The sequence below is a fragment of the Ochotona princeps genome, chromosome 31, assembly GCF_030435755.1.
Source record: "Ochotona princeps isolate mOchPri1 chromosome 31, mOchPri1.hap1, whole genome shotgun sequence".
NCBI lineage: Eukaryota > Metazoa > Chordata > Mammalia > Lagomorpha > Ochotonidae > Ochotona > Ochotona princeps.
This window is the reverse complement of record NC_080862.1, coordinates 13004613-13025668: the sequence shown is the minus strand read 5'-3', so window position 1 is coordinate 13025668 and position 21056 is coordinate 13004613. Positions and strand designations below refer to the sequence as shown.

The window sequence follows — 21056 nt, the reverse complement described above, 5'->3', positions numbered from 1 at the left end:
CAGGATCCCACATGTGTGCCAGTTAGTTCATGTCCCCGCTGATCCACTTCCCATTCAGCTCTCTGCTTATGGCCTGGAAAAGCAGTAGAAGATGGCCCAAAGCCTTGGGACCCTGTGCCTGTCTGGGAGACCCAGAAGAAGCTCCTGGCTCCTGGCTTCGAGTCAGTTCAGCTCTGGCCAATGCAGCCAATTGCGGAGTGAACCAGTGGATCGAGGATCTTTGTCTCTCTTCCTTCTATAAATCTACCTTTCAATAAAAATAAATAAATCTTAAAAAAAAAAAAAGAGAGAGAGAGAGAGATGGGCCCGGTGGCGTGGCCTAGCAGCTAAAGTCCTCGCCTTGAACGCACCGGGTTCTAGTCTCGGCAGCTCCACTTCCCATCCAGCTCCCTGCTTGTGGCCTGGGAAAGCAGTCGAGGACGGCCCAATGCCTTGGGACACTGCACCCACGTGGGAGACCCGAAGGAAGTTCCTGGCTCCTGGCTTTGGATGGGCGCAGCACTGGGCCATTGCGGCTCACTTGGGGAGTGAATCATCGGACGGAAGATCTTCCTCTCTGACTCTCCTCCTCTCTGTATATCTGGCTTTGTAATAAAAATTAATAAATCTTTAAAAAAGAGAGAGAAAAGCATAAAATTAACATAACCAACATGATAGGAGTAGGGGTAATCTATTAACTGTTCTTGCAATGTAAACTTTGCAAAGAAATACAAAGAATAATCACATTTAGCATTACACAGGTTTCTGTAACTACACTTCAGAAGCTCTGTCAGAAACATACATGTCTGGTTCACCATGAACACATTTATATCAATCCATATACAACTCAAGCTAAATAACCCAGTGTTACAATCTGCTACAGAACAAAACAGACAGTCATGAGCTCCGTTCTACTCAGTTCTACCGCTGGACTGTGTGCTTCTGCCCTAACTAACACAAATGCTCAAAACCAAATCACCTTCCCGTTCACTGAAAAAGCAGCTCTCAGGTCCATTCACACAGGAGGAAAATTTGTATGAATAAACCCTGAACGCATCTATCTCAACGTATAAACGACTCCCTGTTTTTAAAGCGGAGAAATTATATATACAGTTTTCTTGAGGCTTTTATGATATTCTGCTTTTTTCCTAGTTTGAATTCCTTGTGCTTTTTAGAGGAGCTATTTTCACAAGGACAAAATACAAACATGTTAGAATTCCTTTTAATTTGCATCCCAATTACACACCAAATGCAGAGTTTAGTTATGTCAAACAGTAGAGCACCGTACTCCTCAATGCCAGGGAAGCGACTACTCGCTTGAGAGTCTCCCTTGCTGCCCTCCACGACGGCTTCACCCAATCCCCAGGGCGTCCCTCCAAAAGCTAGCAGCAGATTTAGTGACGGGCATCTGTCAGCTTTAATGCCGCTAGCAGGAATTGCTTGAGGAAGGCAAGCTGAACCAGAGATGTAAAGCAATTTTCTCAAAAAATATTTCAGATGTCAAATGAAGATTCGTTCTGTATTTTTTCCTCTGCTGTTCTCAGTAATAGTGAACAATCAAATAAACTGCTGTCTTAAAAGTAAATATGTGAGCCAACCATCTTATATTAATCCTTAATGTCAAATTATGAAAACAGGAAAATGTTTAAATATTAACATTTCTCAAATTCCTCACAAAGAACTCTCATGTCCTGTAGTCCCTTTGTGCTACAACAAAAATAAATTAAAACAAAATCTATCAGATCATAACAAATTATGACAAAAAAATAAATTCTTCCTTGAGTGTATTTTTATATGTCCGAGTTTGAATTTTCACAGCAATGGTTTTCTCTTTCCAATTGTCCAATAATTAAAATAAGTATATGTGAGTACCTCGTAGCTTCATTGACAAGGCCATCGGGTTTTTCTTCTGTTAAATGCTAAACAAAAACAAAGTCACAAAAAGTTTACTGCATTGTAGTACAAAAGCTAATGTCAACATAAAGAATCTTACTGTAAACACGTCTCACTGCTAATGAGAGCCTCAACTTCTATGACTGAATATACAAATGCAGAAATAACTTCTATTCAAACTGTCTGTCAAGACATTTTATTTTTGACATTTTGGAGGTTTTATTTACATAAGAATTTGGCGTTATTTGTAACATAGATGAAACCCAAGATATATGTAAAGAAGAATTCGAAATTTGCTTTTTAATTTCTAGACCAAAACGGAATAAAACGGTAGTTTTAGCAAGCCATTTACTTCTCTAAGAGTTCAAAAAAAAATCCTTACCGAGGGTTGGTGGGCAAAACAAGCCAGGCGGTTCAAAGGATCAAAGATAAAAACAAATTAAGTCTGCCCGCCAGAGCTAAAGCCTGGCAATTCTTACAACTCTGTAAAGAATATTATAATAGCCGTATAAAACTATTGCAAAAGATATAAACACCCTGCCCTGAGCACACATGAAGGATATACAAACATCTTCCCTCAATATCAGCCCACATTTCATCATTCCCTAAGTCAAACTCTGCGAAAAGACTAAAACCAGAGTTTGCAATTTAAAAGAACATTCTCTAATAATACACTATGTATCATGAACTCAGATGCCTTTATTATAAGAGTAAAGATGAATTTTATTTTTACAATTTTCTACTTGTATAAGCATATGAGGAAAATACTATGCAAAATATATATATTTTTAAAGATTTTATTATTATTGGAAAGCCGAATATACAGAGAGGAGGAGAGACAGAGAAGAAGATCTTCCATCTGATGTTTCACTCCCCAAGTGAGCCGCAACAGGCCGGCGCGCGCCGATCTGATGCTGGGAACCAGGAACCTCCTCCAGGTCTCCCACGCGGGTGCAGGGTCCCAAAGCTTTGGGCCGTCCTCGACTGCTTTCCCAGGCCACAAGCAGGGAGCTGGATGGGAAGTGGAGCTGCCGATATTAGAACTGGCGCCCATATGGGATCCCGGGGCTTTCAAGGTGAGGACTTAAGCCACGCCGCCGGGCCCAGTGCAAAATATTTTTCAAAATATTTTCTATATGCCCAAGGAATTCCTCACCTTTACACAGAGACAGCGGCTTCTGCTTATTTATCAAACAGACAAAATTAATTCTTGTATTGATTACGCCAACATTCAACAGCTTAAAGTGAAAATCCCCAGTTGAACCAACCACAAACAAAGGGGAAGAAAAGGGAGGTGAGAAGCTGGGAAACTTTTAAATACAAGATGAGTAAATGCTGGGAAGTGAATTACACGTGGTGACTACAGTTTAAGTAGTACCGTATTGCACGGTGACTATAGTTAGTAGTACCGTATTGTATGGAGATTTGTTAAGAGCGTAGATCTTAAATCTTCTCACCATATCCCTCTATCCAAATTATAATGATGTGAAGTGGTGGAAGTACTAGTTAACTTGGTTATTTCACAGCACATTTTACAACATACACAATCACACGCATAGGAAAGCAGCACACTGTATACCTAAATAAACAGGATATTTTGGGGAAGTCAATTATATCTCGATAGTGTTTGACGGGATGAGCTTGGCGTGATGGTGTAGTTGCGAATCCCCCCTGCCTTGCACACACTGGGATCCCATTTGGGTGTGGTTCATGTCCTGGCTGTTCCACTTCCCATCCAGTTAGCTCCCTGTTTACGGCCTGGGAAAACAGCAGAGGACGACCCAATGCTTTGAGACCCTGCACCCACGTGGGAGACCCAGGAGAGGCTCCTAGCTCCTGGCTCCTGGCTTCAGATCAGCTCAGTTCTGGCCGCTGCAGCCACTTAGGGAGTCAACTGGAAGATGGAAGATCTTTCTGTCTGTCTCTCCTTCTCCCTGTAAATCTGGCTTTGCAATAAAAATAAATAAACACTAACAAAAATAGTTTTAGGAGACAAAAGGAAACAAAGGGACTTTTGAATTAAATGCAGATAACAACGTCTCAAATAGTTATTTTGGATTCCGTCTCTTTCTTTCTTTTTTCTTCTTTTTTTTTTTTTGCAAAAATAAACAAGCAGGATACTCCTTCACTCCAAAAAACGAAAAACCAGGAAAAAAAAAAAAAAAAAAACAATGGTAAGCTCACTAGCTAAGAAAGGACAATGCTGTTAACCAAAGCGGAAATAATCTCACGTCAAAGATGTCAGATGTCATTTTAAAAAGAATCAATGGAGGCGGCCAGTTCTTTCGAATGGATTTGTTATAGCTCGAACACTTTTAACTTTTAAAAAAAATATATTGCATCATGTCAGTCTATTCGTTTTTCTGGTCTTTTTGAAGCCAAACTGCTTTCTGACGGAATTATCTCCACATGTGTGCAATGTAACGGGAGAATCAAAAGGAAACCCCTCCCTTGACCCTCTCTGTGTAACTTCATTCATTGATTCCATTGCTTTAAATGCTGTCACATTTGTAGAACCGAAAAGAACAATGTCAGTAGCCAAGGTGTCAAGTCCAGAAAATAGAGAGCTGTCATTTGAAGTTGTCCAATTCTTGGCCCGTGATTAAAGAATGAATATTTCAGATCAATGGGTGACAATCCCATTAGAGTGATAGCCCATGATATCAATTACCACTTCAGTTTCAATTTGGCTGGCTGGCCACAGCGTTCCATTTCTCAGCTTTGCTTGTGATGGGCCGGCTCTGTGAAGCATGACACCCCTAAATTGCTGCCCATTATCCGAGTGTCATTACTTGTTTGGCCTCCGAATACTCGGAATCACAAGTAGCATGGAGGTCAAGCTTTGCGACCCGAGCAATTGGACAAGTTGGCAAATTCCTTATATAAAAGGCAAAGTTATTTACCTGGTATCTGGCCTAGAAAATCTAAAGTTTCCATGATCTTGACAGAATGTCAGTTTGGGGTAGGTGTATTGATTTAATAATTGAAGAGGTTTTATCAAGGTGGCAGGGGTTAAATGTTGACTGTTTGCATTATTCAGAACGTTGTCTTGTTTGGCCACTGCCACCCTGGTAATAGATCCTATCTAAATCTTTTTCACACCCGACTACATTACATATAATTATATCTATAATCAGAAAATACAGAAACAGTGGGACTTGGGCTGTGGTACTTTAAAACTATCAAAAAAGTTTTTTTGTTTTGATCAAAAAATGAGATCATTTTTAAAAATCAAAACAAAAGAAAAACAAAATAGCCTAGCTTCGAATGATCACAGATAATCAAAATCAGGTGAATTTGGGCCCGGCGGCGTGGCCTGGCAGCTAAAGTCCTCGCCTTGAAAGCCCCAGGATCCCATATGGGTGCCGGTTCTAATCCCGGCAGCTCCACTTCCCATCCAGCTCTCTGCCTGTGGCCTGCGAAAGCAGTCGAGGACGGCCCAAAGCTTTGGGACCCTGCAACCCGCGTGGGAGACCCGGAAGAGGTTCCAGGTTCCCGGCTTCAGATTGGCGCGCACCGGCCCGTTGCGGCTCATTTGGGGAGTGAATCATCGGATGGAAGATCTTCTTCTCTGTCTCTCCTCCTCTGTGTATATCTGACTTTGTAATAAAAATAAATAAATCTTTAAAAAAAAATCAGGTGAATTTACAGAGTAAATGGATTCAAATATGCCTATAATATACTTTCTTAAAAAAAAATGAACATTTGGGCCTGGCAGCGTGGCCTAGTGGCTAAGGTCCTCGCCAGGATCCCATATGGTCGCCGGTTCTAATCCCGGCAGCTCCACTTCCTCTCTGTCTCTCCTCCTCTCTGTATATCTGACTTTGTAATAAAAGTAAAAATGAAAATCCAAATAAATAAATAAATAAATAAAATAAAATAAATGAACATTTAAAATAAAAAATTGGGGCTTCTACTGGCTATTTCTAGAAACTTTTTTTTTTGCTACGAATATCATTTCAAAAAAGTCACAGGAATTTTTCTGAAGAAATTTGCAGTATTCAAGATCATTCTTTGATTCAAAAGACTATCAGTATACATAGACTTAAAATGAATTCGCTTCAAACTTCCGGAATTAAGAGTTTCAGTCATTTAAAAAAAACCCTGACACATCTTTCTGGAGCATAACCGGCAGTGAAGATTTGGAGGAAAACAAACTTTTAAAAATGAACAAGTCATATATATTATGGAGCAAAGTACAGAGCAGATATACATTTTTAAACCCTGAATTTAAACTTCCAAGAAAGTTGGGCCCTGTCCTTATTTCCAGGCTGGGAACAGCAAGGATGGCGAGGTACAAATGGAAGGAATTCATTCTCTGCTGCCATTACTGGTATTTCACTAACCAAGCTGAAAAACACAACTTTATTTTATAAAATAATGAGTTTTTAAAGATTTTACTAACTGGGAACCAATGTGGTAGTCTAGTGGCTAAATCCTTGCCTTGCATGTACTGGGATCCCATATGGATGCTGGTTCATGTCCCGGCAGCTCCACTTCCCATCCAGCTCCCTGCCTGGGAAATCAGGAGGGAACAGCCCAAAGCCTTGGGACCCTGCACCCAGGTGTTGGGAGTCCCAGAAGATCCTGGCTCCCGGCTTCCTGGTTCCTGGCTCAGCTCTGGATGTTGTGACCACTTGGGGAGTGAATCAGTGGACGGAAGATCTTTCTGTCTCTCCTGCTCTCTGTAAATCTGAATATCTAGAAAAGTAAATAAATCTTAAAAACCACAAATCCCCACACTAGGCCTTCTTGCAACTTCTATTTTCAAACAAGGAAAAGCAACACTTTCAACAAATTCATTTCCAGCCATTTAACAAGCAAAATAAATACTCATATGCTGCCCCAGGCTCACTTTTTTTCTGTCCAAGCGAAAAATCACCACCACTGGAGGTGGAAGTTAACAAGAAGTTACATAAAACTTTCTCTTGATACCTAATGCTCATTAGAAATTAAATACACTAATCCCAACTTTTATTACCACAGCAAACCAGTGCACAAGAAAATAAATATTTCCTTTAAAAACAAATAATCAGAAAACACACAAAATTGAATCTGAAGTTCAGGATCCTTTCTTGAAAAATATTTTGGTAAGAAAAATTTCAAGTACTAATTGCAAATAAGGAAAATACTAGTCAACATTCCTCAAGTCTGAATAAATGATCAGTAACGCAGAGAAATCTTTCGACTTACCTTAAATCCATATTTTGAATCCACAACAGTTATGATACCTAGAAAGAAATATTTTAACCACCCTTTTTAAAAAAACTGTTAACATGACACAATATTTAATAATGACCACAAAAGTAATTTCAATGTTCCCGTAAAATGTTTCTTTTTTCCCTCTTAACAATGCTTCAAATCAATTCAATTCCAGTAATAAGTCAAAGCATATCAAATATATATTGGGTGCTTGTCGCTTTAAGGTACCAGAGCAAATAGAAACAATTTTTCAAATGAAATAAACAGGGAAATAAATCCCCGTGGTGTTTAACAAACTTACAAGCCAAAATGTGATAAGACAAATCTTACACTGTGAGGTCATATGTGGGAAATTATACAAGCTATTTATACTTTATTCTTACAAAATCAAAATCAGGTTTTCCTTCACAAGTCAACTATTCCTTAATAAATCCGAGACATTTTAGGATATCTCATTACCAACATCTATCAGTAAACCTAACGCACCAAAATATTTTACGCAACATGTACTTGTTTCCAAATGACCAATTAGTTGAACTATTCCAGAATCTATGCTAAATAATCTGTTCAAAAGATAACAGCTAATTTAGTCGTGCCTAAGGAGTCCATTCAGCTACCTGCCCCACAGAGAGCCTGCTGGTGTCATCCGAAGACTGGGGAAAACGGAGAATGGGAAGGAGGAAATTGTTCAACTCACAAAGTTTCTAAATGTCTTAGATGAAGACGCGCAAAATTTCTGAATTACACTGCCCAAAGTGCTACAGTGTGGGTTCGTATGTGTACTTAACTCTTATCTTCAACGGAAAGTGAAAGCAGAATTATGAGCCTTACATTGGCCTGCTGACATGTAAAGTTCTAGTACTAAGTAAATAAATCAGAGAAAATAAGAAATCTATACAGCATTTAAAAGGCAAGCCACAGGGGAGGTACTAAGCTGGGAGTGGAGATTGAGACCCCGTAGCCAGTTCTACTGCTGCCTGGGGCTACAGAGTCTAAGCAGAACCAAGACTTCCTGCGCCATCAGACTGATCCAGTTCAAAAACAATGTGGGAGCTGAGATTGGAAGGTAAACGCACAATACTGAGCTTAAATCATAAAAATAAAAACTGATGTTAAGACAAAACTTCACTTACCATCGAGATAAATATCACTCCCTAATTCAGCATCAACCCAAAACATAGAAGCCACAGCACCTAAAATATATAATATTCATGAATAACAATATGTCTCCAAACTAAAAAAGTTGATCCTATCTATACTTTGATTTGCTCCAATGGAATTCGCAGGTAACTGCACATATAAATTAAATATGGATGTCTCATTTTCTTACAGGAATTATACTGATATAACTTTTTATTATATATAATCATTTCTATTCCTCTCTCTATTCCCTAAAAGAAAAAAAAAGATTGGGGCTGGCACATTGGCTCAACCGTTTAATCCTTCATTGTGCAGCACCATATCCCATATGGGCACAGGTTCGTGTCCTGGTTGCGCAACTTCCCATCTGGTTCCCTGCTTATGGCCCAGGAAAACAGCAGAGGATACTCTAACGCTTTGGGACCCCGCACCCACGTGGGAAACCAGAAGGAGGCTCTTGGCTCCCGGCTTCAGATTGGCTCAGCTCTAGCTGAGGAGTGAATCAACAGATGGAAGAACTTTCTCTGTCTCTCATCTCTGTAAATCTGCCTTTCCAATAAAAATAAACAGATATTTGAAAAAAAGACCCACCAACTTTTACTACTTACAAAGCTTTGGTAAATATTTTTCAACACATAGTATTAAACAAATAGACACTAAGACCATGAAAATGATTGATTTTTATTTTCTCATCTACTGAATATGGTAATCAGGGTTCACAAATAGTAAAATCAAAATATTTAATTTTAGAATTACTTGTGCAAAAACAGTCAACTTTACAGAATAAAAAGAAGTAAAAGTACTCTGCGGCATTACTGGTTAAATATCACACTACTTAATATTGACCAAAAATTTGGGTCTGGCGTAGGAATTCGACCTAGCAGTTTTCATTTGGGACACTCCCATCCCATGCTAGAGTGCCTGAATTCAAGTGCAAGGTGTGCTCCTAAATCCAGCTTCTTGCCAGTGCACACCCTAGGAGGTGATCCCTGCACCCATGTGGGACAGTTGCACTCAGGTCGGTGCAGGCCTTGAGTGTGGGCAGGTGGGAACCAGGTAGGGGTGAGGGTGAGGTCAGGGTAGGGGTGAAGGTGGGAAGGTGACCACTAGCTGAAAGAGCTCTGTGTTTCTCTTTCCGATAAATGTAGTAACAATAACAGCAACGAAACTGAATTGAAGAAAAATTCAGAACGAACGAACTAAAACTTGTTTTTGAGAGTAATTGGTTCAATACCGGACTAGCCATCCCGATTAGTAGGCCACGACATGAGGAAACTGACAGCAAGCAAAAGTGGCTGGCTTTTCAGGCATCCCGGTCCCAATGATAGGGATGGGGCTGTCGGAAAGAATGAGCCAGGAGGAGAAAGAAGGAGAGCTGGACTCAGCGCCCTGCCTGCAGACGTCCCCCTCGGCCTGACAAGACGCAGTCCACACACATCACTCCATGTCAACAGCCAAATACCAGCTAGCACTTTACAGTGATTACTCAGGCAAGACAGAGCAGGGGCTACCAGATCTAATGGTTTCCTGATACCTATTGATTTTTTTCCCCCCAAACTTAATAGTTTTCCAATTTGACTGAAATAGGATTTGGGAGTAAGGGGGGCTCAATCGATGTCTGTCCTTTTCAAGGAGATGACTTTACCATGACAATTATTTAGCTTAGAACTGGAGAGTGTCAGTCTTCTAAGCACCAAACAAGTGAATTGCCAATAGGAGTTTTACTTTCTTGGCCAGCGACATAAATTTAATTGGTAAGACAGAAACGGTGACTGGAGTCTATCATTACTGCACGCAAGAAGCCCTTTAAAAAGTAGCAGCTTTTTCACCCAACAGAATATCTAACATCACATCAGACACTGATCATTTTACTGATCGTTAAAACGTGTGGATTTCTATTGAGATAAATAGCTTGGTATGTTTATCTGGTATTAAGCAGAACAGTAAAAGTGCCTTTGAGTTTGACTTTACATCTGATGCTCGCTATGGATAAGATAATTTCAAAGTTATCCAAGAGTTGCTTAAAATTGGAGGAGGCTGTAAGGAAATGAAGTTCCTCGGCTCTCAAGCCGGGGTGATTCTTCTCTGATCATGTCTGAAGGCCTCCGTGGCTACCTCAGCTGAACAGTGCCTCCGATTAGAGGCCAGGGACACAATGTCAAACACACAAGGGTGCACAGGCCAGCGCCGTCCCAACTGCCCCCTGCAGGAACTCTCCTACCCCAAATGGCGCTTGTGCCAAAGCTAAAAAAAAAAAAAAAAAAAAAAAAACTCAGAGCCAGGCTGCAGGGTCGGTCTCTCTTCTTCATAGCTACCAATATAAAGAATAACCACCCAAACTTTACAAAAGTTTTATCTGCAGCAATCGGATATAGAAGGACATACAGTTCCTCCGTGACTTCATAATTCATGACGTTGATAATAAAAACAATATACCTTTAAAAAATACGATTCTATTTATTTGAAAGCAGAGTTACAGAGACAGAGGGAAAGACAGAAAAGAGATTTTTCTATTTGCTGGGTGCATTCCTTAAGTGGCCAAACGGCCTGGGCTGGGCAGGCGGAAGCCAGGAGCCAGGGACGCTGCAGGGCTCCCATATGGGTGGCAAGCATTGAGGCGCTAGGACCAGCATCTGCCTTCTTGAGTGCGTTAACAAGGAGCTGGACCAGAAGTGGAGCAGCCAGAACTCTGAGAGACACTCCTATGGATGCTGGTATCACCGGAGGCAGCGGGAGAAGCAACGCTTGACGTCACGGAGGATCTCCACCTCCAACAAGAGGCTCTAGGGAAACAGCTTATGACATCCTAACATCAGAAACGCATCGCCCTGTAGAAGTTAAATGAGAACCCGAGGAGGTCTAAGCACCACAGCCGAAGGACAAAACCAAAGACCTCAGAAGTTTCTCATCATCTCCACGTTGAGAGGAGGTCACCTGCTAGGGCTCGGAGCGAAATGAACCGAGAGAGCTGAGGCGCAAGGGCGTCGCTACACAATCATATGGCAGGGACGTGCGCTTAGAAGCAACTGGTGCAAACTTGAGAGGAACCCTTGACGGTTCAAGAAGGCAGAAGTTTAAAAGCCACACTGTCCCTTGGGGCTCCATCGGTTCTCCCATTCTCCCTCCTTCTCCGCCCCCAAATAACACCCAGCTTCAAACTGGGGCTCAGCTTGGACAGGCTGAATGAAAAAGAACTCTTTGTCGAATCACATCTGAGAAAATAAAAACTGTTTTTCAGTACAGAAAAAAAAAAACAAAACGACACAAAAGAGGAAAAAAAAAAAAAACCAAAAGAAATTCTTAAGGACTTACAATAAAGAACGCAACTGAGAAAGAAAAAAAAAAGGCTAAAAATAAGAAAAAGTAGAATAGGGCTAGTGCTTCAAAGAGTTAACAGAAAGACAGGTAAACGGGTAATGAATACTTTTCAGACGCTTTATGGAGTTCCTTTACGTGAGAAGGTAGCCTGCAGTGCAACAGAAATAAATTTGGAAGCAACATAACACCACTGCTTAACCTGTTCACCGATGTATAACATCCAGAATCTGAAGAAAACGTGGCAGAATTATGGAGACCAGCTTCAGAGGCGAGAGTGAACACCCAGATTGGAAGTTAACAGGTACTAGTTGGGTCCGATCATTTTGCATTGAGAAGCAGGTGCTGTGTCTGACAGTTGGCAGCGGACGCCGAGGTTGGGCCTGGCTGTCGTCTCCATCAGCGCAGACCTGGGGGGTGATTTAGCTCCTGCCACTGACACTGAACCTGAATTGCATTCCCAGCCCCCCAGCTCTAGCCTCATGGCCCGAAACAGCGGGTCTCTATATCTCTCTGTCTTTGCTTCTCTGTCTGTCAAATCAAAAGGGAAAAAAGAATTTACAGTTCTAACAAGCTGCCTGCTGAGATGGTTGCTACATTCACCACACCGTATCCCAAGGAGTGTCAGCAAATTGAAATGAAATTTACCTCCTTGCATTTCACAGGACTGAGGTACGGAATGATGAAAAAAGCTTTTTTATTTCTTTTAGTTATTACCTATGTATTTTTTAAAAAGATTTTATTATTGGAAAGCTGGATATACAGAGAGGAGGAGAGACAGAGAGGAAGATCTTCCATCTGATGATTCACTCCCCAAGTGAGCCGCAACGGGCCGGTGCGCGCCGATCCGATGCCGGGAACCAGGAACCTCTTCCAGGTCTCCCACGCGGGTGCAGTGTCCCAATGCATTGGGCCGTCCTCAACTGCTTTCCCAGGCCACAAGCAGGGAGCTGGATGGGAAGTGGAGCTGCCGGGATTAGAACTGGCACCCATATGGGATCCCGGCGCGCTCAAGGCGAGGACTTTAGGCGCTAGGCCACGCCGCCGGGCCCAGTTATTACCTATGTATTTTTAACACTGAATGTCTGGGAGCTGACGTGGAGACGCGTGTCAAGCCACACCTGCCAAGCAGCCAAGTCCTGCTTGCCCCACCTTTTTTCAGCTCACTGCTAAGGCTTCTGGGAAAGTAGGAAACGACAGCTCAAGTTCTCAGGCCCCCCTGCCAACGATGTAGAAGAGTTAGATGGAGTTACCGGCTCCTGGCTTTGAACTTGAGCAGCTTTATGGGAAAGTGAACCAACAGATCTTGGTCTCTCTCTCTCTCTCCTGTCACCCTCTCTATTCCTCCTCCCTTTCTGTCACACTACAGAGAAAAAAGGGAAAGAAAATATAATCCTTCTATTAAAAAAAACCCACAAAAACAAATGTTCTGCCTCTACCCAACAATAAAACCAGTGTTCGAAAGAAAATTAGAAAGATTTTTAACATTTATTTTTACTGGAAAGGCAGATTAGATTTACAGAGAGAAGGAGAGACGGAGAGGAAAATCTCCCATCCACTGGATCACTCCCCAAGTTTCACAGTGGCCGGAGCTGAGCTGATTCAAAGCCAGGAGCCAGGAGTTTCTTCTGGGTCTCCCACGCGGGTGCAGGGTCCCAAGGCTTTGGGCTGTCCTCGACTGCTTTTCCAGGCCACAGGCAGGGAACTGGATGGGAAGCTGGAGGGGAAGTGGATACAAACTGGTGCCCACAGGGGATTCCAGCACTTATAAGGTGAGGGTTTAGCCATTTAGCCATCATGCCAGGCCTATAAAGTTAGGTCTTAGTCCACTACGCCACAGCACCAGGCCCCATTCAGTTTAGACTCCGAGCCAATACAAAAGCTTTCTCTGAGACCTTTAACTTTTTTTCCATTGCTCTGAGAAGCCAAATCATGTTTTGTTCAACTCAGGTATTCTCAAGGAAAAGGAACAAGCCTTTTTCTCAATGAAGTGACAGAACTGGCCAAAATGGAAAAAAACAAAAACAAAAAACTTACTTGCTATTTCAAAAACAAATCATATATTTTCTGTCCTACCAGATTCTAATTACTTTAATATTTAACACTAACATACAAATTAAAAACCTTTCAGAAATGTCTGAAAAACCTTCGCTCTAAGGACCAAGCCAGTCACAATTTGAAAACTTAGAAACGGTGTGACTATGTCACACCTTTAATATAGGTGGCAAGTTATGTTTGCACCCATCAAGTACTTCATTTATTTTTTTCAACCACTATGACCCTTTCAGAAAGTTATCCCAAACACATTAGTTTTATAAATCCGCCCAACGTGGAAATTTAGACCAAAATTAAGAAAGGAAGAAATAGGGTTTCAGTCAAACTCACAGAATAAACACTAAATGTTGAAAACTGAGAACAAGGGTTTCAACTAAAAGTTCTTCGCAGAAAATCATCAGATTTTGCATATTAGATTTTACTAAGAAGGTAACAAATTCATTCTTTGAAACAGGTCAATTTTTGTATAAAATGTAAGTTCAGGGCCCGGCGGCGTGGCCTAGCAGCTAAAGTCCTCGCCTTGAACACCCTGGGATCCCATATGGGCGCCGGTTCTAATCCCGGCAGCTCCACTTCCTCTCCAGCTCCCTGCCTGTGGCCTGGGAAAGCAGTTGAGGATGGCCCAAAGCTTTGGGACCCTGCACCCGTGTGGGAGACCCGGAAGAGGTTCCAGGTTCCCGGCTTCGGATCGGCGCGCACCGGCCCGTTGCGGCTCACTTGGGGAGTGAAACATTGGATGGAAGATCTTCCTCTCTGTCTCTCCTCCTCTCTGTATATCCAGCTTTCCAATAATAATAAAATCTTAAAAAAAAAAAATGTAAGTTCAGATGGAACTCAAACAGTATACAATTATTAATTCACACTAACAAAATGGCCCATAGGTGACAGTTTACTGGGTATTTTTTGCTACCTTACACATTAATCCACAAATCAGATTCCTTAAATTTTCATTGTAGAAAATCAAGATGCTGACAGTTAGCGAAGGGAGTAAACACGGCTGGACTACAGTCAAAAACGATTTCTCTTTTCATGATTTTCTTAAAAAAAAAAAAAAGCTGAATTAGAATGCAAATAGAAACTAAATCTCTACACAGTATAATCTATCAATTGCCTCTTTTCCTAAACTTGCGGGTTTTTAAACAAATTTTGTTCCTATCAATAATTCTAAATCATGCAATAGAACGTCAATTTGTATCAACAGCTTACAGCACCAAGTCCTATGATCTTCAATGACATGTGGTCCTAGGGCAGAATATTTCCTCTTTGGAACCAAAACAAATTTCAAATCAAAGGTAAAGTTTTATTTAGGACTCATGTCTCTCGAGTGAGAAGCAGCTATGTTAGTTATCAATAAATAATGTCATTTCTTACCGGGATCCGCTAACCCAGTGGTCTCCAAGAGTATGTAATCGAATTTCCCTTTTTTCTGCATTAAATTTTCAATAGCTCTAATGCCATTGTCCCTGGAAAATACCAAACACAACACGCGCTGAATTATCTGGAGAGTTTTAAAGAACCATCACAAAAATTCAAAATATATTAAATAAGCTCAAAATGAAACATTTGCCCAATATTTACTGAAGAGAAAAAAAAAAAAACCAGATGCACACACATTGAGAAGTAAAGAGAAATCACACACATAGTGAGCTAATATTTTATTAGAATTAAAGGCAGAGGGAATTTTAATATCAGCCATCAACCTTCAAAACGATAACATTTAGTAATTATACTAGTTGGATAGCTAACGAAGTGCTGTTATTGAATGTCATTTAATCCTATTGCAAATTATTATATAGGTCTTCTTTCTTCTTTCTTACTTAAAATACTAAAAGTGAAGAAAAATACTTAATGGATTGTTACAGTCTTATCCTTCCTAGTACACTTGACTCAGATATAAACACCCAAGGTAAGAAATGATGGAGAAGAAATTTAATGGCTTAGAACACACAAAGTCAACAGACATCCCGCCTGGAAACTTCTCTGTAAATGGAATATACTGTAAGATTTATCTCCTCTTTTTAAGATTTATTTATTACTAAAGATTTATTTCTTTTTGTTGCAAAGGCAGATTTACAGAGAGAACGAGACAGAGAAACATCTTCCGTGTTCTGGTTCACTCCCAAAGTGGCCACCATGGTTGGAACTGAGCTGATCCAAAACCAGGAGCCAGGAGCTTCTTCCAGGTCTCCCATGTGGGTGCAGGGTCCCAAGGCTTTGGGCCGTCCTTGACTGCCTTCCCAGGCTACAAGCAGGGAGCTGGAGAGGAAGTGGAGCAGCTGGGATTCAAACGGGTGCCCATGGGATCCTGGTCGCATGCAAAGTGAGAATTTAACCACTAGGTTATTACGCCGGGCCCGATTTGTCTCCTTTATAATCATTCACTTTGTTGTATTTTTTGTTTTATTTTTCAGATTTCTTTATCTTACTTGAAAGAGTTATATAGACACAGAGAGATCTTGCATTTGCTGGTTCGCTCACATGGCTGCCAGACCAGGGCTGGGCTGGTCTGAAACTGGAAATTACACGCTGCTTCTAGGTCTCCCATATGGGGGCAGGTGCCAAAGGCCCTTGGCCTTCTCACACCGTTTGCAGGGAGCTGAAACTGAAGTGAAGCAGCCGGGTCTGGAATCAGTGCCTAGAGGAGATGCCGGTGCCACAGGTAGAAGATGGGTTTGCTATGCCATCATGCCAGTCCTGCTTCAGTTTTTAGAAAGGGTGAAGAGTAAGCAGTTGGAAGAAAGACCAACCTCTTATTAAATTCAGAACACCCACATTTTCACACATGAGACTTCCATGTACAAGAGATTATGTCAAGACAACAAAGAATACCACTTGGAATGCCCTCACTACATATTAGACTGCCTGTAGTGTGCCAGCTTCCTGGTAACGTGCACTCCATGTGAGGCAGAGGGCAGGAGATGGTGCACACTGTCAGATCCACGCCTCGCTCTTGGGAAACGGACTGATCGGGTCCAAGGCTGCCTGTTACCAGCATTTGGAAGAAACCAAAGATCTTGATCTCTCTTTTCAAGTTCTATTTTTATTTGGAAGGCAGTTCCAGAGAGCAAGAGAAACAGGGAAATCTTGGCATCCACTGGTTCACTCCCCACATCGTTGCAATGGCCAGAGCCGAGCTGACCTGAAGCCAGGAGCCAGGAGGTTTTTCTAGTTCTGTCCAATGCGTGCAGGGGCTCAAGCTCTTGGACCAGCCTCCACTGCTTTCCCACAAGCAGGGACCTGAATCAGAAGTGGGGCAGATAGGACTCGAACCAGGGCCCACATGGGATGTCATTGGTGCAGGCAGAGGCTATGCCCCAGCACCTGTCTGTGTCTCTCTCTCTCTCTCTTTCAAATCAACGAAGATTAAAAAATAGAAAAAGCAGCCTATTAAAAAAAAAAACTCAATGACTTTACTGCACATTAAAACAACGATAAAGATTCTTCAAGAAAATAAACCCTATGTTTCTTTTCTGTTTGGAAATACAATAAAGCAACTGTGAGTTCAGTTTCATCACATTAACAAATCAAGCCTGAAAATCTAACCCAGACACGTTCCCCATCAACCAGACAGGCAGGTCACGGACACACTCCTTACTTGACCGAGCAGCATAGACAACCGTTCCCGAGTTCCAGCCACTCTTCATAGAGTTCCCCACCTTGGCTCACAGCTAAGGGCTTCTCCACCGCGCTTCCTGGAACAACCAACAGGACAAGACTCCTTAGCTTCTGTTCACGGACCGGCTACAGTCAGGCCTGGGGATGCTCAATGACGAACAGGTTCCAACGCCAAAGTCAAATTTTCACAACTTGCGTCCTCCCGTTCTTTTTATGCCGCCCCAGCGGCCTCATGACAGCTTTCTATTTGAGTTGTTCGTTTCTTTCCCTGTTAGCATCTACAGCCTGAAAAAGTACACGGAAGTTAATAAGCATGCCTACTTCTTTCTGAGGCCTCTGAGCTGCCCACTGCCATCTCCTGATAGCGGGAAGGCATTACTTTCTTAGCATGGTAAATTCTATAGATGGATAGAACACTGATTTCTGTAAGTCCTTCGGCCTCTTCAGGGACTACGCGCTCTCTCTCACTCTCTCTCTTTTGTATTCTGCCTCTAAATTGTTTCTACTAGACAAGACTAATCAGTTTTTTCAGTGGTAAAAATCTGAGTTCATTATGAGAAAGATTTATGGCCAGACTAACATTGCTCACTTAAAACGTTAACTTTTTTTAAAAAACAGTATTATGGGCCTGGCAGCGTGGCCTAGCGGCTAAAGTCCTCGCCTTGAGCGCGCCAGGATCCCATATGGGCACCGGTTCTAATCCCGGCAGCTCCACTTCCCCTCCAGCTCCCTGCTTGTGGCCTGCGAAAGCAGTCGAGTATGGCCCAAAGCTTTGGGACCCTGCACCCGCATGGGAGACCCGGAAGAGGTTCCTGGTTCCCGGCATCGGATCTGCGCAGCACCGGCCTGTTGCGGCTCACTTGGGGAGTGAATCATCAGATGGAAGATCTTCCTCTCTGTCTCTCCTCCTCTCTGTATATCTGACTTTGTAATAAAATGAATAAATCTGAAAAAAAAAACCCCAATATCATATATGTATTTTTTTAATTGGAAAGGCGGATATACAGAGAGGAGGCGAGACAGAGAGGAAGATCTTCCATCCACTGGTTCACTCCCGAAGTGGCCGCAATGGCTGGTGCTGCGCTGATCCGAAGCAAGGAGCCAGAGCCTCTTCCAGGTCTCCCACACAGATATAGGGTACCAAAGCTTTGGGCTGTCCTTGACTGCTTTCCCAGGCCACAAGCAGGGAGCTGGATGGGAAGTGGAGCTGCCGGGATTAGAACCGGCGTCCATATGGGATCCCGGGGCGCATGCAAGGCGAGGACTTTAACTACTACACTATCGCACCGGGCCCAAAAATGTCAACTTTCAATCTATACATTGAAGTAGGCTACAACGTTTCCCTGTTATCATATAAGAATGACTCTAAGTGTTTTACTTTCCCTCCAGTAAAACAATATTCCAAAGCCATGGAAGAATTCCAAACGTTCAATAAAGGAAAAAAACAAAGGGAAAAAGTGAATTGTTTTTTATTGACGCAGTTATGTTCCTATTTAAGTGATAACAAAGAGCTTTACATAGGAATGTTGTAGAATTTAGGTTATATAGAATATTAGTAAACAAAGTACTGAAAATAGAGGGGAAAAAAATTAGGAAAATAATTCTAAAATAATACACACAATTAAGGTACAATAAAAGGTCAGTTAATAATACCTAGAGATGTAAGGTAAAAGAGAGAAAGCGTTTAGGATTATTTTGGTCTAAAAGAACTTTTCTCCTTAGTTAACGGAAATGAGAAATTAAATTCGGCCTAGCAGTTAAGATGATAATATTCCTTAGCAAGGTCTGGCTTCAATTTCCAGGTGCAGCGCCCGACTCCAAATTCTCACCAATGCTTACCTTGGGAAGCAGTGGTCACAGCTCAGATGAATTGGGCTCCTGCCACTTGTGTGAAAGGCACAGGGTATGTTCCTGGCACATGGTTGCAAGAGCAGCCCGATTCCAGCTATTCCAGAATCCCGGCAGTGAGCCACAGACAGGAGCTCTCCTATGTACCTGCCTCTCAAATCAGTAACAATTTTATAAAAAGTTCTTCTCACAGAAACCAGCTTTACAAAACAGGTTTCTTATGGGCCCAGTGGCTTCTTATGGTAGTCTAGTGGCTAAAGTCCTCGCCTTGAAACGCGCTGGGATCCCATATGGGCGCCGGTTCTAATCCCGGCAGCTCCACTTCCCATCCAGCTCCCTGCTTGTGGCTTGGGAGAGCAGTTGAGGATGGCCCAAAGCCTTGGGATCCTGCACCTGTGGGGGAGACCCAGAGGAGGCTCCTGGCTCCTGGCTTCAGATTGGCGCGTACCGGCCCGTTTGCGGCTCACTTGGGGAGTGAACCATCGGACGGAAGATCTTCCTCTCTGCGTTTGCAACAAAAATAAATAAATCTTTTTTAAAAATAATAAATAAATCATTAAAACAAACTACAGTGTAGTCTCAAAGACAAAATGTTGAGAACTGCACGCATTTTCAAAGACATATTAACCTATTCAAAAAAAAAATTCTTTTTCTTTTACTGTATTATTCACTTGAAAGGCTAGGAGACGGAGTTGGGCAGAGACAGCGGCAGAGTTCAAACATTTCCACCTGCGGGTTCACTTCCCAAATGCCCCGAGCTCCTAGTGGCAGGCAGGGCCAAAACCGAGCAGCACGCAAGCTCCCCGAAGTGGGCAGCAAGAACAGGGTCTGAACTACCAGAGGATGAGGAGCTGGACCTGGGTATCTGAAGCGCTCAAGACCCACTCCTCCATTTTCGAAAAACAACCTGCTTTAATTGCTTCACAGTTTATTTAACAACACAAATTGAAAAATTTTGTAACGGGGGCATGTGGTGGTATTGCACGCTAACCCTCAGCCTACAGCACCAGCATGCCATATGGGTGCTGGTGCGAGCCCCAGCGGCTGCTCCACTTCCCATCCAGCTCTCTGGTTATGGGAAAGCAGAAGAGGATGGCCCAAGAGCTTGACACCTTGCACCTATGTGGGAGACCCAGAAGAAGCTTCTGGCTTCTAGCTTCAGATCGGCTCAGCTCTGGCCACTGTGGCCATTTGGAGAGTGAGCCAGCGCAGGGAAAATCTGTCTCTTCCTCTCTGTAAATCTGCCTTTCAAACATACAGAGAGGAGGAGAGACAGGAAGATCTTCTGTCTGCTGGTTTATTCCCCAAGCAGCCACAACAGCCGGCACTACACCAATCCGAAGCCAGGAGCCAGGAACTTCTTCCAGATCTCCCACGCGGGTGCAGGGTCAAGGCTTTGGGCCATCCTCTACTGCTTTCCCAGGACACAAGCAGGGAGCTGGATGGGAAGCAGGAATGCTGGGATTAGAACCGGCGATCATATGGGATCCCAGTGCACGCAAGGTGAGGACTTCAGCTGCTAGGCTACCGCACCAGGCCTGAAAAACTTTCACATTTTAACTTTTTATTTCTGGAGTCATTTATTTCAGGTAAAAAATTAATTCTGCTAGTATGAACTCTAAAAGTACTGCAAAATGAAATTTTTCAGTAACTTCTTTCAATATCCTAAATCTATCAAACTAGCCTGACACACATCAACCTAATTTTTCCAAAGCCATCCCTATTACTTCTTCACATTGTAGAAACTTGTATTTCACTGTTCAATATAAAATATCAGTGGTCCAGTGCAAACAATCTATAGTGCGCATTTCTGAAACGAAGCTTTCACTGAACCCTACTTACCTTCCCCAAATTCATTTAAAATGACTGCCACTCTTTTACTATGTTGCTCTGTCAGAATATAATTCAGGAGTGTTGTCTTCCCAGCACCTACAAAAACATATTTGTCTTAAATTTAAAAATTCAAAAACTGTACCATCTCAAAAAGGACACAAAAAGCCCCAATGTTT

At 42.3% G+C, this 21056-nt stretch overlaps 1 protein-coding gene across 2 annotated transcripts in view; it reads right to left on the bottom strand.

The window, feature by feature from the left end:
• ZNG1A (Zn regulated GTPase metalloprotein activator 1A) overlaps nucleotides 1-21056 on the bottom strand; it is a 39289-nt gene that overhangs the window by 17017 nt on the left and 1216 nt on the right. The window contains exons 2-7 of one of the 2 annotated variants that reach the window (XM_058657378.1): nucleotides 20890-20976; nucleotides 17180-17276; nucleotides 14956-15047; nucleotides 8208-8267; nucleotides 7066-7103; nucleotides 1852-1898 (exon numbers count right to left, since the gene is read on the bottom strand). In XM_058657378.1, coding sequence (XP_058513361.1) covers nucleotides 1852-1898; nucleotides 7066-7103; nucleotides 8208-8267; nucleotides 14956-15047; nucleotides 17180-17276; nucleotides 20890-20976 — 421 coding nt within the window. Of the gene's footprint in view, nucleotides 1-1851; nucleotides 1899-7065; nucleotides 7104-8207; nucleotides 8268-14955; nucleotides 15048-17179; nucleotides 17277-20889; nucleotides 20982-21056 lie in introns of those variants that run through there. The other variant, XM_058657379.1, reaches the window with a different exon arrangement.